Here is a 26,213-nt window from a genome sequence, read left to right as displayed (position 1 = left end):
GAACTCCTGACGTCATACAGTAAATAAGTACAGCTCTTCATACACCGTTCCTCATTCACGCACCATTCACACCCTCATCACAGTGTATTCACACCCTCAGCACAGTGTATTCACACCCTCAGCACAGTGTATTCACTGCAGACTTGGACCAAGGGCAGTACTGAGTGCCAGGGTGAGGAGAGCATTGGCAGCCCACACACACGTACTTTCTCCTAAGCTGCTGGAAGTAAAATGGTGCAGCTGCTGGGGAAGGCAGTCTGGTAGTTCTTCTAAATCAATCATAGAGTGAAATTCAACCCCATCGGTCAAGTGTAAACTTACCAATGACCCACCGATTTCATTCTTAAGTATATGCCTAAGAAATTAAAACATACATCCACACTGAAATTGCTAAATTTTACACAACCCTAAAAGAGTATCTGAAACCCTGCCTTCTTCCCTAATGACTGTGGGGTCCTTGGAGGAGAAATTAGGGACCCATTCCCCTGCCTTCGGATTTTGTGGGAGAACATGATCTCTACTGAGAGGGCAGAAGACGCAGCTTCTTTTCATCTAAACACAAGGAGATTTGCCAGTAAAGGCCCAGAGTCTGTCTCCACCTCCCCGTGGAGAGTTGGATACACACGCAGCCTCCTCGAACCAGCTACCTGCCTGGAGAGCTCACCTGGGCAATTCACCACCTGGGCTTCTGTTCAGTCACTCTGTGGCTCATTTCTGTTATCTGTGAAATGGGGAAAACAAACTCGCCGACCTAAACAAGGTACCAAAGAGGAAAATGGGTGAATAGAAAACCCCCTCAGTGAATAGTCAGCAGTGGTTACTATTATTCTATTACAGGAGCACCAGATGCTTGAAGAGATGAGACTCCAGTGATGAGACTCAGCCATGCCATTCAAAGAACACATGTTTTCCTCTTTTTTTCTTACAGACATTTGACTCTGTTGTTCTGGACATGAATCGGAAGTGGATGTGCTGCAGATCAGGATGATGGAGAAATGTTGTAGTTCTGGAGCTCAAGCTATTTACTTTTCTGAGAAATCTTCATACAAAAACATTAGAAAACTGCCCTTAAAATGGGTCCTGTTTGTATCTGTTCTTCTTCTCATTGAGAGCAAGTGAGTCTGCTGGAACATGAGCTGCCCTCTGAGCTTAGCAACCAGGGCACAGCTGGGATTAACCACGAGGACAATGGGGTCACGGGGAGGACCGCGCCAGGGCCCAGCCTGAGGGGAGGCACATCGCGCCTGGTCTCCACCTACAGCTGACACGGTTTGCCAATCTCTCTTCAGCTGAGACATTGAGCTATTTTCCCGGGTATACAAAATATTTTAAAAGAAACAGCCTTTTCAGAACTTAAAAAATGTCAGCGTTTCGATTGTTTGGGTTAGAAGTGGTCTTAAACATGAGTCAACATGTATTAACAAGAGAAGAAAGATTTTTAAGGCTTATTTCTGGCTGGGCCTAGTTCCTCAGGGCACGTGAAGAAGCTGCCACACAAGTGTACTCTCATAGGTGTCGGAGAGGCACGTGCATGCGTTTCCCATGAGCCACGGGTGGTAGGGCACAATTTCTTCTGCAGAAGGGAAGGACCTACAGGAGTTGGTCAATAATCTTGTCTTGACTCATAAAGACTTCTTCCTCATGAAGTTGAAGATAACTGGTGAAGAAATCAGAAGTTGATCTTGAAATACCAGCTGCCTTGAGGCACGGGCGGCGGCTGGTAGAGGTATATATTCAGGGCTGAGCGCGCCCGGCACACAGGCTTGCAGGCTGCCTGCCCACCTCTGCTTCCTCCAGGAACACAGGTAAGTGCTTCCAGCAGCTCTGCCCTAAATCAGGAGTCCTTTCTGAAAATAAATGAATGTGATGTCTTATCGTGCGTGTGTTAAAGGTTTCATGTGGGTATGATGGTATTTTACATATTCTGCCACAGAAGAACTTTTTCTCCTGATTGATCCATAGGTAATTTACTTATTTCTAAAAGAAAACCCACGTTCCTTCGGGAGTACGTGTATCAGGGGTAGGCTGTCCAGCATCCACAGATCCTTCAAGTAAGGCACGGAGTTACCTGATGGGAGATTGCTGGATGTTACCACATCAGTTTTGCCTTTGAATCTGTTATAAATTCACTGGGAAAGACCTGGAGGCTGGGAAAAATTGAAAGGAAAAAGAAAAGGGGGCAGCAGTGGATGGGATGCTTATACAGCATCACGGACTCAATGAATATGAATTTGAACAACCTCTGGGAGGTAGTGGAGGACAGAGGAGCTTGTCCATGGAGTGCAAAGAGTTGGACACAACTTAGCAACTGAACAACAACAACAAAACCTCTGTTATAAAGCACTTTTTACCCACTCTTGTACAGTCAGTAAGGAAGAAACAGTAAAGATACTCTATTACTTCTTCGAAAAACAGTCTTTAAATACTAATTTCAATAGTCGTCTAATTATGAGATGGATACAGGTACATCTCTCAATCATGAAATGTGTAACATAAAGTTTCTATTTTATTTAAGAAACGTTTTCTATAAATAAGGCTTCCCAGGTGGCCCTAGTGGTAAAGAACAAGTCTACCAATCCAGGAGCTGTAAGAGATGTGGGTTCAGTCCCTGGGTGGGGAAGATCCCCTGGAGGAAGGCATAGCAACCCACTCCAGTATTCCTAATTTCAAGTCTTCTAATTACTAAATGTATACAAAGGAAAAATCGTAGTTGCCAGAAATCCACAACCCACACATAAGGCACTTCTTTTAGAAATTCTCACTACAGACTACCTTCCTTCACTAGAGTGATTATAAACTGCATCTGATGCTCTTCCAGGACTTCCAGACCACATCCGGCCACCATGAGTTCCCTCGGTGAAGCAATCATCCACCTTGCAATCGATCTGTTCCACCAGATCAGAAAATCAGAGAAGGAAAACATCTTCCTGTCGCCTTTCAGTATCTCGTCAGCCTTAGCCATGACTTACTTAGGGGCCCGAGAAAACACCGCATCACAAATGCAGAAGGTAGGTGGCAGCTGCCTTTCCCTCACAGGTTTGCATGGGTTGTCTGCTGGCTGGTGTGCGGATGACCACAGGTCTGGCTGTCCCCGGGTCCCACGGCAAGCTCAAGCAGCCCCACGACTGGGTGGGCACAGAGTTATGGGGGCAGGGCTCCCCACCTGCCTCCTGTGCCTGGACTTCCTCTGGGGGCTGGGATGAACCCCTACAACTGCCCAACAACCAGAGGTGAGGCTTTAATGGAAGACTTCAGTAGAAGTGAGGCCCTGACTAAAAGCCACGGGGGACACCTTTACATGTTTCCTCAACAATGAATGAAAAATGAGACACAGTTCTTTAAAGTGGACAGCGCTCAAGCAGCTTTGTGTTTTCCACACACAGACTGTGTTTTTTAAGAAGCAAGTGTTTGCACTGAATATTTCTTTCTTCTTTTCTTTGTTCCTTATGCTTCGGGGGTTTTTGTCTGGTTTGGTACTTGGTTTGCATTTTCTTTCCTTTCTTCTTCCTGACTTTTTCTTTCTTTTTGGTCGGCTGTGATGCACACAGATGTATCGGGTGACATGTCTTTGCCCCACTATCTGTCTCCTCCAGGTCCTTCACTTCAATAAAATCGCAGAGAACACAAGAGGAGGAGCTGCAAAAGATCACGTGAGTCACAGGGCACCGGATTTAGAGGATCACGTATCCTAGAGGGTAATAGTTTAAACTGGGAATTTCAGGCAAAGTGGGGAGTCCATTTCTAGGGGACATCTCAAGTGAAATCCAGCGGACAGAGTTGTTGCTCATGTCACGTTACATATATGTACTTCACGTCTTTGTTATCCTGAGAGGAGAGTAGCATGTGCTTCACGGGAAGGGCTCGGAAACCCAAAGGGGCTTCAAATCCCGCTCTGTTGTTCAGGAATGACAAATGTGGAGAATACAACTGCTCTGAGCCACAGTGACTTCATCCCAGTTAACTGGGGATAATAAAATGTCTGCTACAATACATGCAAATCCATGTGAAAGAGAATAGTAGTGCCAGGAAAATGAAAACTCTCATGTATATTACGTATTTTATTATGGTTATTATAGCAAAATAATAATTATACTATTTATAACATGTTTCTAACATTACATTGTATTAACTCATAATATTAATATTATTATTGGATAATGTTAAATCATGATGGTAGTTCATATTATGAAGCCAATTGGTAGGCATCAAAATATATTATGGAAAGTGATTAACAGAGAGCTATTGTTTATAGACTAGTCCAAAACTCTCAGGTAGCAAGGTTAAGGTTCTGGACTGAGACAAGCCTGGGTTGAAAACCTGGCTCTGTCTCCTTGGAGAAGCTACTTAGCCCTCTGCACTCTCTTGTCATCATGTGAATCCAGCCAAAGACTTCGAGATGCTGGTGTACAGCTGCTGGCAGTGTCCCAGACACACACGGCTCCCACACTGAGACGTGCGGCCATCAGCACGAAGAGCCGTAGGGCAGAGCCAACAGGTCTTAGAAGACAATCCCACCAGGAGTATAACAGGGCTTGACGTCATAACCTAGGACAATACACAGGTTTCACTTTCTCACACAGCTGATGACTGTCAGAGACCCACTGGGGGTCTGGCCCTCAAGAAGCTTAACTTTAGCTGAGAAGTTTACCCTAACCATTGCAGACAGCTAAGATGCAGTGCAGTGGAGGAATGGTGCTGCATGGGTAGTTCAAAAGAGAAAAGAGTGGGATGTGTTTGAGCAGGAAGAAAGAATTGCCTAGGAGACCGACTATAAAGATCAGGAAGGCTATATCCGGTAAAACACACCAATTAGGGGAAATAACCACAAGCATCATCCCTGGGGATACCCCCCTCCAGACAGGGATCCAACAGACCCCTGGGGGTGTAGAGTTTACATTGACAGAGAATCCAATGCGCTCACTTTTTGGTGTTTGAAGGTTGAAAAGCCAGGAAATGCTCATCATCACTTTCAAAAGCTTCTGACAGAATTAAAGAAATCCACCGATGCCTATGAGCTGAGTGTCGCCAACAGGCTCTATGGAGAAAAGGAGTTTCGGTTTCTCCAGGTGAGTTTCCTGGTCTGTCACACCTTTGGTCTGCATCCCAGGTCCTTGGGCCCAAACTCCTAATGGGGGGAGGGAGCAGAAGAGCCTGGGGACCCACACGGGGGCATTTCTTCCTGGGGCGCCGGGCTCCCCGACCACAACTGTACCCACTGGAGTGTCCAGAGGCTGATAGCACACCAGTGAGGGGGGGCGAGGGATTGGCTTGTGAACTCTGCTTGATCAGGATTTAACACATTTAATTTAATTTGGGGATACCTACATAGTTACTGATAAATTACTTTTCATTCCTGCTTTCTACCTGCTCATGTCATAGGAATACATGGATAATGTTCAGAAATTTTATCTAGCCAGTGTGGAATCTGCTGATTTTAAATATGCTGCAGAGGAAAGTCGAAAGATGATTAATTCCTGGGTGGAGAGCCAAACCAATGGTAGGTTATGAGAGACTCACTCATTAAAAGTCACTGCTGAATCCCCGCTGTGTGTGAACACAGTGATGGACCCTGACTGGGCTGTCAGGAGCGGGGTGAGACGAGATTGCAGAGGGTGTGCAGGCCTGCAGGGGGTGGACGGTCCACGTCAGTGCAGAGAGAAACGGTCGGGGGTGCTCCCAGGACCAGCCCCCTGCAGGCACAGCTGAGCCTGGAAGACAGTGTCTTGTGGATCCCAAGTCTCTGCTCAGGCTTCAGGTTGATTCATAAGTTGTTCTTTAAATTAAAGGCTTAACTTCCGGATTATAATCCCTAAGAGAGAATATGAAGAGTCCACTTTTGCTTTCTTAACTGGGAAACAAGCCGCTCTCCGTTAAACCATCCTTCTTGCAGAAATGACCACCTGCAGGAGAAGGTTCCTGGCCCACGTCCCCCTCCCACAGGATTGTCACAGTGTCCTCCCCACCCAGGGAGGGGCTGGACAACGTCTCCATCCCATGAACCGTATCCTACCTCCCTTCCGAAACATAGGCTTAACCTACAGCCACTCAGTGTACAGAATGAAGAAGAAGACAGGGAACGGAAACAAGAGACAGAGCTATTGAGGGAACAGGAAGGGAGGAAAGGGAAGGAAGAAAACGGACCAGTAAAGGTCAGCTGAAATCACTTCTTCAGAATTGATGACCTGTTCATCAGTTCTGATGAACAAGGTATTGTCAGAATTGATGACCCAGAATTCTTGGGTCAGGAAGAGCCCCTGAAGGAGGGCACGGCATCCCACTTCAGTATTCTTGCCTACAAAGTCCGATGGACAGAGGAGCCTGGTGCGCTGCAGTCCGTGGGCTCACAGACTAAAGAGGCTTAGCACAGCATGGCATCTTAAATATCATAGAAATATCATGGCATCTTAAATATCAGAAATCTCATCAGGATTCCTTGTGAAATGACTGATGTCCCCACACACACAGACTCAGGAGCAGGGGCGTCTGCATGAGGGCGACTCCATCAGGCTGGGGCCGTGAGCAAAGCCTCACCTGGTGAACCGCTGGGCATGGAGTCCCTCACGGGCTGACTTGTGTGAATATTTAACCATCACTTGTAACTTTCAAAGCATCTGACAGATAAACCACTCGTGCCATTCATAACACACCTTTGATTTTCTGTCTTTGCAGAAAAAATCAAGGACCTATTTCCCAAAGACTCTCTCAACAGGTGTACTGTTCTGGTTCTGGTGAACGCCGTCTATTTCAAAGGGCAGTGGAACCAGAAATTTAAGGAAGAACGTACTACAGAGGAAAAATTTTGGGTGAATAAGGTATCGTCTGTTATTTCTGTATATAACAAAGTGTAGCTACACATGCACTGTGAAATTTAAATACATAGTAATTAGTATATGACTGTGTATAGAAGATAGAATTTGTCAAGTATTGTTTTCTTGTCCTTTTTTTAAACTTTATTTACTTGGGATTCCTTGAAGAAACTCTTATCTCTAAGACACAAATTTCCCAGATCATCTCTTAGGAGGCTGAGTTTGGTATCTCAATAATAATATCTTTTTTCTGGACTAATGCTCACTTGGCATTCTTTTGCACATGAATTTATTGCAGGATACAAGCAAACCTGTGCAGATGATGAAACAAACCGATAGTTTCCAGTTCGTGTCACTGGAGGACGTGCAAGCCAAGATCCTGGAAATCCCGTACAAAGGCGAAGAGCTAAGCATGATGGTGCTGCTGCCCAATGAAGTAGACGGTCTGCAGGAGGTAAAACCTGGTATTCACAGTGCTCCATGCCATTGCTCACATTTCCCGTGATTCAGTGCTTGTGTGGGCTGCTCATAGATTGGACATACTGGCTGGCAGCATAGAACAAAAAAAAATAATAACAATAATAATATCAATATCTTAAATGTCAGTGGCTCAATGGTAAAGAATCCGCCTGCAGTGTGTGAGCCACAGGAGACATGGGTTCAATCCCTGGGTCAGGAAGATCCCCTGGAGGAGGAAATGACAACCCACTCCAGTACTTCTGCCTGGGAAATCCCATGGACAGAGGAGCCTGGAGGGATACAGACCATGGGGTCACAAAAAGAGTCAGACATGACTTTCACATGAAACACATGTTGTTTCATTTCTGTGTGCATGATTATATAACACACATCTACACATGTGTATAGACATTTCTATATACGCATATATAGTGTACATACATACATAAAAAGAGCAAAGTTATAAATGTATAAAAACATTTATTTGATCATATGATATATATTCAGGACTGTTATTGTTTCCTCCTCAGAGAAAACCTAATAAACTGAATCTCCTGTATTCACGTTTACTGTTAAAATAAAGGTTTTCCAGACATTTCAATCCAAGGTTAGGTGGGCTCCATGACCATGAGAATCCTGACAGTTGTTCCTTTTCCACTGTTACAGCTTGAAGACCAGCTCACTGCTGAGAAGTTAATAGCATGGACGAGCCCACAGAATATGGGGAAGCAAGAAGTGGACTTATACCTGCCTCGGTTTAAAGTGGAAGAGAGCTACAAACTCGTGCCCACACTGCGAGCCCTGGGGATGGTGGACGCCTTCAATGACAGGGTGGCCAACTTCTCGGGCATGACCGGGAGACGTGATCTGGTGGTGTCGACGGTCGTCCACAAGTCCTTTGTGGAGGTGACCGAGGAGGGCACGGAGGCCGCGGCTGCTACCGGTGTGGGTGTTGCTGTTATCACATCATTATCGTTTCGAGAGAGTTTCCGCTGCGATCACCCTTTCCTGTTCCTCATCAAGCACATCAAGACCAACAGCATCCTCTTCTGCGGCCGAGTCTCTTCCCCTTAGACGTCCTTGGGCAGCGGCCGCACCCGGGGACATTCAGAGAGCTGTTCCCGGAGCTTGAATGCTGGTGCAGCAGGTGCCCTTGGATTCGTTTTCCTTTCCAACCTCACAGTCACCACTCACTATGTATTGGATAAAATATGTTTGTCTGTCTCTCTCTTTCTACAAACACATGTAACCTACTCTGTTCCCCATGAAAACGCCTTCTTGGACAAAGTGTTCACTATATTTTAAAAAGTTATTTCCATACTCTATCTTCTACTAAGTTTGAAATATCATAGCTCCTATTTCAAAAGTTATTTTTACTTTTCAAACCTAGACATTCATATTTACTTGAGTTCAGGTGGTATGTGGGACCCTTACAGGTCTAAATTTTTTAATTTTCTGAAATGGGTTATCAATAAAACCATGGCTTGTTCATGTCATTTGTTGTTCATCCTTTTTTTTTCAACTAAGTGCAGGTGACCCCCCACACATGGAAAAGATCATATAGAAAGATGTTATCCTACATAGAAGTCAAAATAGTGCAGCATGATGAGGTTAAAAAGGCAGACTGCTGTCAGAACATGGAAGGCTCTGTAACCCATGTAAGAGCCCAAATATAAGCATCTAGAACTCAGACTTGGGATGTGAACTGAGTCTCTAAATAGGTAAGACAGATGATACATATGTTAGAGCTACTGAGAGAAATATGGTAATTGTAGCTGAAGGCAGAGATGGGATAAGACTGGGAGAGCATCCAGTGAGAAGAAGGGCTGACATATGACCCTGAAGTCCACCAACCCATAAAACAAAGAACTGACAAATTTTATATCCCAAAACATAACTTTTCTCAGGGCAAGAGGAATCATTTGGAGGTGATATGTTTATTACACAGATTGGCATGATGGTTTCACAGATATATACTCACCTCAAAACTCCTGACATCATACAGTAAATAAGTACAGCTCTTCATACACCGTTCCTCATTCACGCACCATTCACACCCTCATCACAGTGTATTCACACCCTCATCACACTGTATTCACACCGTCATCACAGTGTATTCACACCCTCATCACAGTGTATTCACACCCTCATCACAGTGTATTCACACCCTCATCACATGTTCTCGCTTCTCTGTCGGGACGTGTGTTGGTCAAGAACAGCTGCCACACTGCTGATCTCTAAGGGAGGGGACGCTGGGGTCTCCTATGCTGCCACCTGGGTGATGTCTCCAGAAAACCACATATCTCATTGGCTCAGCAACGCACTTCTAGAGAAAGTCTTTCTCAAGTATACAAGTGGCACATATCAGTACTTTCTTACAGGGTTAAAAGCATGACCAGACTATTACCAGACCAGTAATTCCACATCCTGATTTTACCTAAGAGATATGAATGCATCCACCACAAAAGGACCAACACACAAATGTTCACTGAAGCCTTATTTGTAATGGCCAAAAAGCTGGCAAAACCTCAAATGTCTAACAGCTGAACAAAACAGGTGAACGAAAATACAAACCCAAGAACAGTACTTAGAGATGAAAAGGAAAAAACTACTGACAACATGCATTAAACTCCTACACGCTGTGCTGTGCAAACAAGAGACTGAAAAGAATGAGTGCATGCTATGTAATCTACTCACATGACAATTTTACACTATGGATAAATGTAGCTGGGCTTCCCCGGTGGCTCAGTGGTAAAGAACCCTCCTGACAATTCAGGAGACATGGACTTGATCCCTGGGTTGGAAAGGTCCCCTGGAGAAGGGACTGGCTGCCCTCTCCAGTGTTCTTGCCTGGAGAATCCCATGGACAGAGAAGCCTGGTGGGCTACAGTTGATGGGGTCGCAAAGAGTCAGACACGACCGAGCGACTAATCGACAACAAATGTAGTTACCTCTCAATACAAGAGACCTTGAAACACTTAGAACAATGCGATCATAGGAAATGATAGTAAAAAATACCAAAAAGTGATAGCCAATTATTAAATATGAGAGCTAGTATTTTATTGAATGAGATGGATCAGAGCATAATTTCCCTGTGCTATTTCACTTAAGACGAAGATGTATACCGCTAAACATTCATTGGTTGTGTGACTAACGTCGAGTCTTGAGCTTTGCTATTGGCAGGTTGAATCACTAAACATTTCCAGAGATGAAATGAATGAGGAATCACCTTCATAAGAGAAGAAATTTTGATCGGATTAAGAACACAAAGTTTGTATATTAATTGAATACTACACACTGTATTGGCAAGAAATTTTATAAGTTTCACTCATGGGTTTAACCCAATGTATCTTAAAACTATATAACCATTAAACACTCCAGAGTTTTGGTATCTCCTTGTGTTTGAATAAGTATCAGGAATAACATAAAAATGTGTCCGGTGTAAACTCATAGATAGAAATATCACATTTAGTTTCAGTAGATTTCCAGATGCTCCTCTGGGTGGGTCTCCAAAAGATCCCAATCTGAAAATAGTGAAAGATTTGAGATGTTATTAGTGAAAAGTTGTCATTACTCCTCCAATCACCTTGCCTTATCTTATCTTCAGAACAAGTCGTTCTGAGCTGAACTCCTGCCCTTCGGATGCTGCACTCTTCACAGCTTACAGGAATCTCTATGAGCCAGGGAAGCAGAAGCCCTGTGAGTGGGCCTGTGCAGTCTTGATCCATCAGTAAAGGAGTTTTGTCTTTGTTGCTCCCAGGCGTTTCTCATCAGGAAGATCTGAGGGAGGCGACAAGCTCACTGTGCTTTTGTGACATGTTGGCAGGTTGGGAAACCTGCCCCTGTGAACGCAGGAGATTCTCAGGTAGCTAAGTTTGGAGACAGAACACAGGCCCTTGAGATGTTGACGCTTCGTACAGTGATAATGCCCCCATAGGCACCTGGAAGCTTGCACCAAGGTGTGTGCTGGGGGCAGCCTTCCAGCCTCAAGCACTCAGCTGTGACGGTTCCAGGACCCCCGTCCGCCGCAGGGCTCAGTCTCTCTGCCTCCCTCTGCACCGCCCTCCCTTCCACCTCTCTCTCTCTTTCCCCCTCTTTTCCTCTCCCTGCCTCCCTACACGTTCTCTCCCTCTGTCTCTCTCTCCCCAAACACGCACAGCATCTAAACAAGGGAGCTGGGTCAGCAGGGCTCCACCAGTAAATACACCTCGGCTTTGGAGCTAACCCTCCAGGAAGGCCTCAGGAAAAGCCCCTGCCGGCGCAGCCAGTTTCCGTGCTGCCCTCCCTTCTCCACCCTTGAAACGAGGACTTCACCTCCTGGGGCTCTGAACTGCTGCCACGAGAAGTGGCCCTGAAACCGGAACAAGCCCGAGTGCATCTCTCCCTCACCCTTCTGGGTTCTGGGGGGAGAAGCAGCCGGAGCCACGACAGAGCCGCCCACACCCTCGGGCCGGCCCTGCGGGGCCGCTGAGCCGCCTCCTGCGCGCGCCACCGCCCAGCGCCGCGTCCTCCAGCGCCGCCGCCGGCCCCGCTGCTCCAGGGCCTCGAGTCCTGACCGCTCAGAGTCCGCGCTGCGCGGGCTTGCTCAGGATCGCAGGGATACAGATAAATGCCTCGTGGGTATGGAAAAATACTGCCATGGCTTCTCTCCAAACTCTTACGAGTGTTTAGTTTGGCTGCTAGGATCGCTGGTTGTACCGCACTGAAGAGAACTTCCTCTGCGCCCCTACCCCACCCCCAATTTATTTCTAATCACAGAGTGTGACCTTATGTGTAAATAGATCATAGACATAGCTAGTTAACATAAGATCGTACTGACTCAAGCTGGGTCCTCATCCAATGACTGGACCCATATGAAGAGAAGAGACACAGAGAAGACAGTCATGTCGAGACAGAGGCACAGGCCCGGAAACTCGAGGAACCACCAGGGGGTAGAAAAGGTAAAGAGAATTCTCCCCGAGAGCCTCGCCAGGAAGTGTGGTCCTGAGAACACACTGATTTTAGACCTCAAGCCTCCAGAAGTGGGCGAGAATGAATACCTGTGGTTTCAAACCTCAGTGTGGGCAGCTCACGACAGAGGTCTAGGAACCTAACACAGTGCCTTGAGAGCAGAGAAGTCCCCTCTCACGCTCCCGAGCCTAAACTGTTAAGTTACAGTAGTTTACTAGAGCAAAAAATCAACCATTTCAGCAATTAAAAATGCATTCAAAGAAGGACATGAACCTCATCAAAACAACATTGTAAATCAACATTCAATGAAATGCCCTGAATTTCAGGAGCAAATCTTTTATTTGAAGTACAGGTAATTAGGATGTTTTGTCAGGTGGTCATCAGATGCAGGGAGGAAATCACTGCAACGAGTTAGAGCCAGGCGTTCCTTGTGCAATAATAGACGTTTACTGGAGTCTATGGAGTTGACGTTATCTTGCTTGGATCACTGAGGAACTGAAGGTGCTGATGACCGCTGTCCCTGGCAGTCCTGGTGAGATATGTGCTAAAGCCAGAGTCACGTGGGGGAACGCAGAGGCTGGTTGCAGAAGTCATGGGGTGGGGAATGGATGTGCTATCATGGTCTCAGAGATTGTCTCAGAGGATGAGGCTTAGGAAGTCAGTGGCCACCAAATGTAAACGAGCCTTGGCAAACCTCCCTTGTCATTAAGTCCCTGCTTCTAGCACTGTGGTAGAGACCCTTCACTAAGCTCAGTACTAAGTCAAAGAACATAATTAAGGACTCAATGAATGGACAATGAATCATTAGGAAATTATAAAAATAGATAATCAAACACAGAATGTGATCACCCCTACATTCACATGGAATCAAGAAGCCTTCATTCAAATGTAAGAGACCAAGAGGCAGTGATTCCTAGTTCATGCACAAAGCACAGTCTCTCTCTTCCTGCATTCTACCAAAAAATTAAGAGACCCATAAAAGCGAATCCTGGAGGCAGTGCGATTTTTCTGATATAAGAAGTGATAGAATAAAATTTTGACTAAGGACTTCCTCAGTCCTTCCTTAATATATAATATTAATCAAGTCAAGGGGCTTCCCAGTTGGCATTGGTGGTAAAGAACCAGTTTGCCAACACGGGAGACATAAGAGACCCAGGTTCAATCCCTGGACTGGGAAGATCCCCTGGAGGAGGGCATGGCAACCCACTCCAGTATTCTTGCCTGGAGACTCCCCATGGACAGAGGAGCCTGGTGGGCTACAGCCCATAGGGTCACAAAGAGTGGGAAACGACTGAAGTGACTTAGCAAACACACACGAAATCTATTGCAATGTTAAATGTCAGTCAAAAACTGCTGAAAGGAAGGGTTGTAGAAATGGTTCTAGAGACAGGAGATGTGAGAGAGGGTTGGATGGTGCTAAGCACAGAGTAGGATGACTGTCCCGAGGGAACTGGAGGCATGGGAATGGGGAGACGGGTGGTGAAAATGAACTGTCTCAGTCTGCCATGACACACCTACAGACAAGACCATTCCCCAACTAAGGGACATTAAGGTAAATCTGATTCATCCTGTTCAGATGCTATTTACATTGTACGGATCTGTATCTGTATGGGAATATTCAAAGAGTAATTGATCATATATGAAATGAGTCGCCAGTCCAGGTTCGATGCACAATGCTGGATGCTTGTGGCTGGTGCACTGGGACGACCCAGAGGGATGGTGTGTTCAGATGGGGAAGACATGTATACCTGTGGCAGATTCATTTTGATATATGGCAAAACCAATACAATATTGTAAAGTTAAATAAAATTTAAAAAATAAATAAATAAAACAGTAATTGGCAGATATCCTGTTATTGAAAGCTTGAAGGGTTTTCTCAGGTAACCAATTTACCTGCAGATGGGTATGACCACGGGCGTAATAAGAAGGAAGAGATAAAATGCCCCCTAGGATGTGCACCTCAGTAAAGCTGGTGATTCTTCACACCCTTCACAAGGAAGGAAGAAAACAAGAGGAGAACAGAGGAGCTATTTTTGAAGCAACCTACACAGGTATTAGAAATATGTGGGATGGTTCCTGGACATGTCATTTCCTCTTCAGTTTTATTGGATTCCGGGATTCATGATGCCAATGATGTTGGTATATTTAGAAAATACCCAAAGACAGGTGGCAAGTACTGACTTGCAAAATCGTCTGAGAAGTGCTGAGTGGCCTGGGACACTGTGTGACATCGTGGTGTCTTCACCTTGTCTAATACACTCCAGGAGCACTTTTGAAAAGGAGGGGGAGAAGGATGTGATATGGATTCTTATTTGAACTAACCAAAGTTCCCTCTAAATTTGAGCAAAATCCTTTGCTTTGCATACATGCTCAGTCGTGTCCCACTCTTTGCCACCCTATGGACTGACTGTTGCCAGACAGACTCCTCTGTCCATGGGACTTCCCAGGCAAGAATACTGGAGTGGGTTGCCATTTCCTCCTCCAGAACAAAATCTTGATCTTCATCAGTTACTTGCTTTTCCTCAAAGCCAGCCTCTGCACCACAAACCTTGGTAACTTATTCACAGGAGGAATCAGCTCAATCAGTGGTTCCCTTGAGTCCTCGACTCCTGCTCTGTCCCTGGGCTTCCTCCAGGCCCAGCCGGGGCTCCTTGCTTCTGTCTCTGGGCTCAGAGCCCTTTCTCTTTGAACCCAAAGACGTCCACCCTGCTCCGGCCCCGGGGCTTCCCTGCTCTCTGACAGCGCCCGTAACGAAGCCTTGACTGGGAGCTCTTATTCCTCATGTTTGTTATTTTCCATCCTGGGTCTTTTCTCCTGCTATTTCCTTCTTCTTTACACTCAGCTCCCCAGCAGATTCCAGCAGACTCCATCCTCGCTCAGCCCAACCAGTCTCAGCTCAGGGGTCTTTGACCTCCAGCGTCATTCGGGGGTCAGGACACACATAACCAGGAGGAGCCCTAAGAGCAGCAGGGCTGAGCTCAGGAATCATCTTTCCGGTTTAGGCACACAGGTCTCCCCTTCCTCCAGCTCGTGTCTCCATCCCTGTGCTTCTGGGACTCTGTGTGGGTGAGTCTTCCTGTGAGTGGGTGCTGTGCTGGGACTGCAGACTTGGACCAAGGGCAGTACTGAGTGCCGGGGTGAGGAGAGGATTGGCAGCCCACACACACATACTTTCTCCTAAGCTGGTGGAAGTAAAATGGTGCAGCTGCTGGGGAAGGCAGTCTGGTAGTTCTTCTAAATCAATCATAGAGTGAAATTCAACCCCATCGGTCAAGTGTAAACTTACCCTTGACCCACAGATTTCATTCTTAAGTATATGCCTAAGAAATTAAAACATACGTCCACACTGAAATTGCTAAATTTTACACAACCCTAAAAGAGTATCTGAAACCCTGCCTTCTTCCCTAATGACTGTGGGGTCCTTGGAGGAGAAATTAGGGACCCATTCCCACCCCTTCGCATTTTGTGGGAGAACATGATCTCTACTGAGACGGCAGAAGACGCAGCTTCTTTTCATCTAAACACAAGGAGATTTGTCAGTAAAGGCCCGGAGTCTGTCTACACCTCCCTGTGGGGACTGGATACACGCCCAGCCTCCTGGAACCAGCTACCTGCTTGGAGAGCTCACCTGGGCAATTCACCACCTGGGCTTCTGTTCAGTCACTCTGTGGCTCATTTCTGTTATCTGTGAAATGGGGAAAACAAACTCGCCGACCTAAACAAGGTACCAAAGAGGAAAATGGGTGAATAGAAAACCCCCTCAGTGAATAGTCAGCAGTGGTTACTATTATTCTATTACAGGAGCGCCAGATGCTTGAAGAGATGAGACTCCAGTGATGAGACTCAGCCATGCCATTCAAAGAACACATTTTTTCCTCTTTTTTTCTTACAGACATTTGACTCTGTTGTTCTGGACATGAATCGTAAGTGGATGTGCTGCAGATCAGGATGATGGAGAAATGTTGTAGTTCTGGAGCTCAAGCTATTTACTTTTCTGAGAAATCTTCGTACAAAAACATTAGAAAACTGCCCTTCAAATGGGTCCTGTTTGTATCTGTTCTTCTTCTCATTGAGAGCAAGGGAGTCTGCTGGAAAATGAGCTGCCCTCTGAGCTTAGCAACCAGGGCACAGCTGGGATTAACCACGAGGACAATGGGGTCATGGGGAGGACCGCGCCAGGGCCCAGCCTGAGGGGAGGCACATCGCGCCTGGTCTCCACCTGCAGCTGACACAGTTGGCCAATCTCTCTTCAGCTGAGACATTGAGCTATTTTCACGGGTATACAAAATATTTTTAAAGAAACAAGCCTTTTCAGAACTTAAAAAATGTCAGCGTTTCAATTGTTTGTGTTAGAACTGGTCTTAAACACGAGTCAACATGTATTAACAAGAGAAGAAAGATTTTTAAGGCTTATTTCTGGCTGGGCCTAGTTCCTCAGGGCACGTGAAGAAGCTGCCACACAAGTGTACTCTCATAGGTGTCGGAGAGGCACGTGCATGCGTTTCCCATGAGCCACGGGTGGTAGGGCACAATTTCTTCTGCAGAAGGGAAGGACCTACAGGAGTTGGTCAATAATCTTGTCTTGACTCATAAAGACTTCTTCCTCATGAAGTTGAAGATAACTGGTGAAGAAATCAGAAGTTGATCTTGAAATACCAGCTGCCTTGAGGCACGGGTGGCGGCTGGTAGAGGTATATATTCAGGGCTGAGCGCGCCCGGCACACAGGCTTGCAGGCTGCCTGCCCACCTCTGCTTCCTCCAGGAACACAGATAAGTGCTTCCAGCAGCTCTGTGTCAACTCAGGAATCCTTTCTGAAAATACTAATGAATGTCATGTTTTATCGTGCGTGTGTTAAATATTTCATTTGGTATGATGGTATTTTACGTATTCTGCCACAGAAGAACTTCTTCTCCTGATTTAGTCCATAGGTAATTTACTTATTTCTAAAAGAAAAACCACGTTCCTTCGGGAGCACGTGTATCAGGGGTAGGCTGTCCAGCATCCACAGATCCTTCAAGTAAGGCACGGAGGTACCTGATGGGAGATGGCTGGATGTTACCACATCAGTTTTGCCTTTGAATCTGTTATAAATTCACTGGGAAAGACCTGGAGGCTGGGAAAAATTGAAAGGAAAAAGAAAAGGGGGCAGCAGTGGATGGGATGGTTATACAGCATCACGGACTCAATGAATGTGAATTTGGACAAACACTGGGAGGTAGTAGAGGACAGAGGAGCTTGTCCATGGAGTGCAAAGAGTTGGACACAACTTAGCAACTGAACAACAACAACAAAACCTCTGTTCAGTTCAGTTCAGTGGCTCAGTCGTGTCCGACTGTTTGCAACCCCATGAATCGGAGCACGCAGGCCTCCCTGTCCATCACCAACTCCCAGAGTTCACTCAGACTCACGTCCATCGAATCAGTGATGCCATCCAGCCATCTCATCCTCTGTCGTCCCTTTCTCTTCCTGCCCCCAATCCCTCCCAGCTCAGGGTCTTTTCCAATGAGTCAACTCTTCGCATGAGGTGGCCAAAGTACTGGAGTTTCAGCATTAGCATCATTCCTTCCAAAGAAATCCCAGGGCTGATCTTCTTCAGAATGGACTGATTGCATCTCCTTGCAGTCCAAGGGACTCTCAAGAGTCTTCTCCAACACCACAGTTTAAAAGCATCAATTCTTCGGCGCTCAGCCTTCTTCACAGTCCAACTCTCACATCCATACATGACCACAGGAAAAATCATAGCCTTGACTAGACAAACCTTTGTTGGCATAGTAATGTCTCTGCTTTTGAATATGCTATCTAGGTTCGTCATAACTTTCCTTCCAAGGAGTAAGCATCTTTTAATTTCATGGCTGCAGTCACCATCTGCAGTGATTTTGGAGCCCAAAAACATACAGTCTAACACTGTTTCCACTGTTTCCCCATCTATTTCCCATGAAGTGATGGGACCGGATGCCATGATCTTCGTTTTCTGAATGTTGAGCTTTAAGCCAACTTTTTCACTCTCCACTTTCACTTTCATCAAGAGGCTTTTTAGTTCCTCTTCACTTTCTGCCATAAGGGTGGTGTCATCTGCATATCTGAGGTTATTGATATTTCTCCCGGCAATCTTGATTCCCACTTGTGTTTCTTCCAGTCCAGCGTTTCTCATGATGTACTCTGCATAGAAGTTAAATAAGCAGGGTGACAATAGACAGCCTTGACATACTCCTTTTCCTATTTGGAACCAGTCTGTTGTTCCATGTCCAGTTCCAACTGTTGCTTCCTGACCTGTGTACAAATGTCTCAAGAGGCAGATCAGGTGGTCTGGTATTCCCATCTCTTTCAGAATTTTCCACAGTTTATTGTGATCCACACAGTCAAAGGCTTTGGCATAGTCAATCAAGCACAAATAGATGTTTTTCTGGAACTCTCTTGCTTTTTACCTCTATTATAAAGCACTTTTTCCCCACTTTTGTACAGTCAGTAAGGAAGAAACAGTAAAGATACTCTATTACTTTTTCGAAAAATTTTCTTTAAATATTAATTTCAATAGTCGTCTAATTATGAGATGGATACAGGTACATCTCTCAATCATGAAATGTGTAACATAAAGTTTCTATTATATTTAAGAAACGTTTTCTATAAATAAGGCTTCCCAGGTGGCCCTAGTGGTAAAGAACAAGTCTACCAATCCAGGAGCTGTAAGAGGTGTGGGTTCAGTCCCTGGGTGGGGAAGATCCCCTGGAGGAAGGCATAGCAACCCACTCCAGTATTCCTAATTTCAAGTCTTCTAATTACTAAATGTATACAAAGGAAAAATCGTAGTTGCCAGAAATCCACAACCCACACATAAGGCACTTCTTTTAGAAATTCTCACTACAGACTACCTTCCTTCACTAGAGTGATTATAAACTGCATCTGATGCTCTTCCAGGACTTCCAGACCACATCCGGCCACCATGAGTTCCCTCGGTGAAGCAATCATCCACCTTGCAATCGATCTGTTCCACCAGATCAGAAAATCAGAGAAGGAAAACATCTTCCTGTCGCCTTTCAGTATCTCGTCAGCCTTAGCCATGACTTACTTAGGGGCCCGAGAAAACACCGCATCACAAATGCAGAAGGTAGGTGGCAGCTGCCTTTCCCTCACAGGTTTGCATGGGTTGTCTGCTGGCTGGTGTGCGGATGACCACAGGTCTGGCTGTCCCCGGGTCCCATGGCAAGCTCAAGCAGCCCCACGACTGGGTGGGCAAAGAGAGGGGCACGCACTCTCACGCAGCGCTCCCCACATGCTTCCTGTGCCTGGACTTCCTCTGGGAGCTGGGATGAAGCCCTACAATTGCCCAACAACTAAAGGTGAGGCTTTAATGGAAGAATTCACTGGAAGTGAGGCCCTGACTAAAATCCACGGGAGACCTCTTTACATGTTTCCTCAATGATAAATGAGAAACGAGACACAGTTCTTTAAAGTGGACAGCGCTCAAGCAGCTTTGTGTTGTCCACACAGAGACTGTGTTTTTTAAGGATGAAGCTTTTTGTTTCTCTTTTTCTGTGTGCTTTTTGTTTCCTCTTGAGTTTGTCTCATGAGGGGCGTTTATTTGTATATAGTTTTGTTTGTGGGTATTCTTTTGTCCTTCCATTCTTTCTTTTTTACTTACTCTGATGTGTATAGATCGTTACAGACTCCTTGTCCCACTCCCTGTCTTCTCCAGGTCCTTCACTTCAATGAAATCACAGAGAACCCAAGAGGAAGAGCAACAAGAAATCCCGTGAGTCAGAGAGCATTGGATGTAAAGGAGGTCATATGTCCAAGAGGGTCGTAGCTTAAACTGGGGATTTCAGATAGACTGGGAAAAGTCCATTTTTAGAGGTCATGCTAAGCAAACTGGAGAGAGTTGTTTCTCAGTTCACGTGTGTGCACGTGGGAAATCATTTCAGTTATGACCTACTCTTTGTGACCCCATGACCTGTAACCCTCCAGGTTCCTCTGTCCGTGGGAATCTCCAGGCAAAAATACTGCAGTGGATTGCCATACCCGCCTCCAGGGGATCTTCCCACCCCAGGGACTGAACCAGCATATCTCATGTCTCCTGCATCAGCAGACAGGTTCTTTACCACTGGCACCACCTGGAAAGCCCTCTCATTTCACATTACATACTTATTTACTTCCCTGGTAGCTCAGACGGCACGGCATCTGCCTGCAATGAGGGAGACCTGGGTTCGATCCCTGGGTCAGGAAGATGCCCTGGAGAAGCAAATGGAAACCCACTCCGGTACTCTTGCCGGGAAAACCCCATGGACGGAGGAGCCTGGTAGGCTACAGTCCGTGGGATCACAAAGAGTCAGACATGACTGAGCAACTTCACTTCACTTCCCGTCACTTATTTACTTCATATCTTTGTTTTTCTGAAAGGAGAGAAGCATATGCTTAACATCAGGGACTCTGAAACCTGAAGGAGCTTCAAATAGTGATCTGCTGTTCAGGAATGAGGAACATGGCAAAAATACGATGGCTCTCAGCCACAGTGACTCCATCCCAATTAGCCAGGGGCAATAAAAGGGTTGCTGCATCGCACCCAAATACATTCAAATAGGTCAGCAGGGCCAGGAAATGCTGGTAAACGCTGGTAAACTCTGGTAAACTATGGAAACTCTGATAAAGGTTATATATTATTATATAGAATAAAACTGAGTATATTCATCACAATATGTTCCTATAATTGCATAGATTTAATTAGCTCTTAGATTAAGAGCAATAAGCATATGATCACGTGTATTATGGAGTATTTTGGAAAATGAATGAGAGCTACAGTTTATCTAAATAGTCTAAAACTCTTAGCCAGAAAGTGAGAGATTCTGAACTGAGACAAGCCTACGTTGAAAAAATTATCTGTATCTCCTTGGAGAAGTTTCTAAGCTCTCTGAGCTCTCCTGTCTTCATGCGAATGGCACTGAAGACTTAGGGATGCTGGGGTACAGCTGTTCCCAGGCTATCTGGCACCCACTGTTCCTACACTGGGAAAGAACCACAGATCACAGTCAACAGGTCTCAGAAGGTAATCCCCCAAAGGATATAACAGGGCATCGAATCACAACTTAGGACGACGTGCAAGCTCATGTTCTCACACAGCTGATGACTTTCAGAAATTCTCTATGGCTCCAGGCCTCCAGGAGCTTATGTTTAGCTGAGAACTTTACCCTAACCGTTGGAGACGACTGAGAGACAGTGCAATAATGGAATGCTGATGCATCTCTAGTTCAACAGAGAAAAGGTTGGAGTGTGTTAGAGCAGGAAGAGAGAGTTACCTGGAAGATTTAATGTAAAGATTAGGAAAGCTAATTCCAGTAACACGCGCCAATTAGGGGAAATAACCACAAGCATCATCCCTGGGGATACCCCCCTCCAGATAGGGATCCAACAGACCCCTGGGGATGTAGAGTTTACATTGACAGAGAATCCAATGAGCTCACTTTTTGGTGTTTGAAGGTTGAAAGGCCAGGAAATGTTCATCATCATTTTCAAAAGCTTTTGATGGAATTAAAGAAATCCACTGATGCCTATGAGCTGAGTGTGGCCAACAGGCTCTACGGAGAAAAGGAGTTTCGGTTTCTCCAGGTGAGTTTCCTGGTCTGTCACACCTTTGGTCTGCATCCTGGGTCCTCAGGCCCCATCTCCTAATGGGGGCGGGGGGTGCAGAGGAGCCTGGGGACCCACACAGGGGCATTACTTCCAGGGGCGCCAGGCTCCCCGACCACAACCGCACCCGCTGGAGTGTCCAGAGGCTGATAGCACACCAGTGAGGGGAGGCGAGGGATTGGCTTGTGAACTCTGCTTGATCAGGATTTAACACATTTAATTTGGGAATACCTACATAGTTACTGATAAATTACTTTTCATCCCTGCTTTCTTCCTGCTCACGTCATAGGAATACATGGATAATGTTCAGAAATTTTACCTAGCCAGTGTGGAATCTGCTGATTTTAAAAATGCTGCAGAGGAAAGTCGAAAGATGATTAATTCCTGGGTGGAGAGACAAACCAATGGTAGGTTATGAGAGACTCACTCATTAAAAGTCACTGCTGAATCCCCGCTGTGTGTGAACAGAGTGCTGGACCCTGACTGGGCTGTCAGGAGCAGGGGTGAGACGAGATTGCAGAGGGTGGGGAGGCCCTGCAGGGGGTGGACGGTCCTCGTCATTCGGAGAGAAACGGGCAGGTGGGGCTCCCAGGACCAGCCTCCTGCAGGCACAGCTGAGCCTGGATGACAGTGTCTTGTGGATCCCAAGTCTCTGCTCAGACTTCAGGTTAATTCATAAGTGTTTCTTTTAATTAGAGGCTTAACTTCTGGATGATGATTCCCTAAGAGAAGATATTAGAAAGGGTCCCTTTGTTAATTGGGAAACAACCTTGTCTCCCCCAAACCACGCTTTCTGCAGAAATGACCACCTGCAGTAGGAGGTGTCTGGCCCACGTCCCCCTCCCACAGGATTGTCATAGGTGTCCTCTCCTCCCAGGGCAGGTGGCTGGGCAAAGTGTCCCCGTCCAAGACAGAGGACCAACCTACAGCAGCTCAGCGTGGACAATGAAGATAAAGACCCCTCAGGGAATGGTGTCTGCCACGCGCTCTAGATTACTGGGTGCATGTTGATTGTCCAGAAGAGTATTCTGGCTACTTCTTCAGAATATTGAGCTCAAATTTCAAAAGACAGAGAGAGAGTAAGGAAGGAAGAACAGGAGGATGAACACAGGCTGGAGGAAACAGGAGAGGACGCGGGGCGGGCAGTGAGGGAAGGATGCAGAAATGTGATTCATGGAAACTGTATCTAGAATCAGGCCATCGGGGCTTCTTGTGAGATGACTGATGTCCCCACACGCAGAGACTGAACACCTTCCCAGTCTGTAGCAGGGTGTCTGCATGAGGGCGACTCCATCAGGCTGGGGCCGTGAGCAAAGCCTCACCTGGTGAACCGCTGGGCATGGAGTCCCTCTCGGGCTGGCTTGTGTGAATGTTTAATCATCAGTTGCAGCTTTCTAAACATCTTCCAGACAAACCACTTGTGCCTTTCATGACAGACTTTTGATTTTCTGTCTTTGCAGAAAGAATCAAGGATCTGTTTCCCAAAGACTCTTTTGACAGGTTTACTGCTCTGGTTCTGGTGAACGCCGTCTACTTCAAAGGGCAGTGGAACCAGAAATTTAAGAAAGAAAATACTGTGGAGGAAAAGTTTTGGCTGAACAAGGTGTTGTCTGTAATTAATTTATAATAATGTAACATAGCTCTCTGTACAATGTAAAAGTTAAATACATATTTGATCATTTCCTTTATAACTGCGAGTAGAAGTAGGATCCACTGAGGCTGTCTGTTTTTGCCTTTATTTAGTTGGTAATAGTTGAAGAAACTCTTGTCTCTAATTCACAGATTTCCCAGACCATCTCTTAGAAGGAAGATGAGTTTGGTATCTCAATAAGATTATCTTTTTTTTTCTTTTGGACTAATGCCCATTTAGCATTTTTTGCCACATGAATTTATTGCAGGAAACAAGCAAACCTGTGCAGATGATGAAACAAACCAATAGTTTCCAGTTCGTGTCACTGGAGGACGTGCAAGCCAAGATCCTGGAAATCCCGTACAAAGGCTCCGAGCTGAGCATGATGGTGCTGCTGCCCAATGAAGTAGACGGTCTGCAGGAGGTAAAACCTGGCACCTGTGGCGCTTCATGCTGCTGCTCACGTTGCCGGCAACATAGCGCCTGTGCGGGCGGCTCACAGAACGCTGGTGCTGTGCCAGGAGAGCAAGAGACTGCAGTGTGTCCTTTCCTCTCTGTTGAGTCTAATGGAAGATCATGAAGGCGAACTTGGCATCCTGTCACTTTCCAAAAAAATAGACCTTATAGTGTGATATGGAAGAACATGTAGAAAATCTCAACTTCCCAGGCCCCAGTAATACTCTGAGAAAACCAGAATGTCACTTCAAAAAATAATATGCTTGGCTCACATGTTAATATTTTGCAACCATCAAAACTTCACCTCTTCCAGTCTATTCATTTGAAGACAGGGAAACTAAGACTCAAATGTAGATGGCTCATGGAAAACATACAAAAATTCACTCATGAACAAAATCAAACAAAGTAAAACAATGCTGAGCTCCATTCTGCAGACTGAGTCACATGCTTCATAGACAGGAGACAAACCAACCTATCTTGATGCTCACTTTCTATTTAGACGTATTCTCTCAGAGTTATTTGGAGCCTCATTGCTGGGAATTTAAAAAAAAAGTGAATCTTTCTTTTAGCATTGTTATATGGGTTCAAGATAATTTATAAAGACACCAATAATAATATCCAGCCTATAAAAGTCATTCCATAGATGGCCATCTGCAATTACTGTAACAGCCAATGATGCTGAATTTGCAGTGAACTTGCCACACGTAAAATATATGTGCGGTAGCTCAGGGACTAACACACGATGCCTAAAACATTAATTAAGTAAACACATACACTGAATCTCTACTTAATGGTGGCATTATGTAACAGTTTAAACTTGATCAGAGAAACATATCTATACAGGAAACGTTTTCAAAGAGGTCAAGCAAGTAAAAGGAATAATAATGGGTTGTGCACTATAATTATATCATGCAAAAACTATGCACAAAAAGACATTAACAAGACAAGACTATTTGAAAATGAAACAGGTAGTGATCTGGCAACTTAAGAAGTGAAGATATATAGTTTATCTTTTACAAAATAAATTTATTTAATGCTTCTGCTGTTATGTATGGATATATATACACATATATATACAGAAGGCTCAGTTTATCATATGAATATTACAAAATATTCAGCTTATAATATACAATGAGATTACATGCAATATATAAATATATGTATATAATACAGTGAGTTTATATGTATAATATAACTGAACCTCCTGTATTCATGGTTACTGTGAAGAAAATTGTTTTCCAGACAATTCAATCCAAAGTTAGGTGGGCTCCATGATCACTGAGAATCCTGACAGTTGTTCCTTTTCCACTGTTACAGCTTGAAGACCAGCTCACTGCTGAGAAGTTAATAGCGTGGACGAGCACACAGAATATGAGGAAGAGACAAGTGGACTTATACCTGCCTCGGTTTAAAGTGGAAGAGAGCTACGACCTCATGCCCACGCTGCGAGCCCTGGGGATGGTGGACGCCTTCCGTGATGGGGTGGCCGACTTCTCGGGCATGTCCAGGAGACGCGGTCTGGTGGTGTCAGAGGTCGTCCACAAGTGCTTTGTGGAGGTGACCGAGGAGGGCATGGAGGCCTCAGCTTCTACTGGTGTAGAAATTATTATAAGAGCAGGAATAAATTCTGAGAGTTTCCGCTGCAATCGCCCTTTCCTGTTCCTCATCAAGCACATCAAGACCAACAGCATCCTCTTCTGCGGCCGAGTCTCTTCCCCTTAGACGTCCCTGGGCAGCGGCCACACTCGGGGACATTCAGAGAGCTGTTCCCGGAGCTTGAATGCTGGTGCACAGGTGCCCTTGGATTCGTTTTCCTTTCCAACCTCATAGTCATCTCTAAGAAAATAATCTCTGAAAGAGCATGTCTGTCCTTCTCCCTCTCTTTCCACAAACACATGTAAACCTACTCTATTTCCCCATGGAAGCTTCCATTTGGACAAAACGTTCAACATATGATAAAAGGATATATCAATATTCTATCTTCACCTAACTTTGAAATAATATATCTGCTGTTTCAAAAATCACATCTATTATTCAAATCTACTCAGCTAGACCTCCACATTTATTTGCGTTTAAGTGATATGGGGGATGCTTACAAGCTGAAAATGTTTGCTCTTATGAAACAGGTGATCAATAAAACAGGACTTTTTCCGTTTACTTGGTGCTTTGCTTTTTCTTCCTTCTTTCTTTTCAACAAAGGGCAAGTGGCCTGCCACACATTGGAAAGATAATTTGGAAACATGAATTTATAAAAAGAAAAATTCAAAACCAGAGTAGAGCATGATAAGCCTGA

At 45.4% G+C, this 26,213-nt stretch overlaps 2 protein-coding genes across 5 annotated transcripts; both read left to right on the top strand.

Moving 5' to 3' along the window:
* Positions 1–2,795: 2,795 nt before the first annotated feature.
* LOC129635943 (serpin B3-like) lies at positions 2,796–8,737 on the top strand. 2 transcript variants are annotated; one of them, XM_055559193.1, is made up of 7 exons: positions 2,796–3,008; positions 3,594–3,650; positions 4,938–5,066; positions 5,380–5,497; positions 6,670–6,812; positions 7,168–7,260; positions 7,932–8,737. In XM_055559193.1, exons 1-7 carry the CDS (start codon positions 2,844–2,846, stop codon positions 8,337–8,339), a joined length of 1,113 nt encoding a protein of 370 aa, XP_055415168.1. In that variant the 5' UTR covers positions 2,796–2,843; the 3' UTR covers positions 8,340–8,737. The 2 variants fall into 2 exon arrangements, with proteins under 2 accessions (XP_055415168.1, XP_055415167.1); XM_055559192.1 differs by having other exon boundaries at positions 7,105–7,260.
* Positions 8,738–19,138: 10,401 nt separating this feature from the next.
* Positions 19,139–25,979, top strand: LOC129635957 (serpin B4-like). Of its 3 annotated transcripts, none has more exons than XM_055559204.1 (7): positions 19,139–19,321; positions 19,910–19,966; positions 21,685–21,813; positions 22,124–22,241; positions 23,295–23,437; positions 23,796–23,888; positions 25,238–25,979. In XM_055559204.1, the coding sequence occupies exons 1-7, from the start codon at positions 19,157–19,159 to the stop codon at positions 25,640–25,642; spliced, it is 1,110 nt and encodes a 369-aa protein (XP_055415179.1). In that variant the 5' UTR covers positions 19,139–19,156; the 3' UTR covers positions 25,643–25,979. The 3 variants fall into 3 exon arrangements, with proteins under 3 accessions (XP_055415179.1, XP_055415178.1, XP_055415177.1); XM_055559203.1 differs by having other exon boundaries at positions 23,733–23,888; XM_055559202.1 differs by having other exon boundaries at positions 22,124–22,245; positions 23,299–23,437; positions 23,733–23,888.
* The last annotated feature ends 234 nt before the right edge of the window (positions 25,980–26,213 follow it).

The sequence above is a fragment of the Bubalus kerabau genome, chromosome 21 (genome assembly GCF_029407905.1).
Source record: "Bubalus kerabau isolate K-KA32 ecotype Philippines breed swamp buffalo chromosome 21, PCC_UOA_SB_1v2, whole genome shotgun sequence".
Lineage (NCBI taxonomy): Eukaryota > Metazoa > Chordata > Mammalia > Artiodactyla > Bovidae > Bubalus > Bubalus kerabau.
The sequence above is the reverse complement of the archived record's forward strand: the minus strand, read 5'-3'. Positions and strand labels throughout refer to the sequence as shown.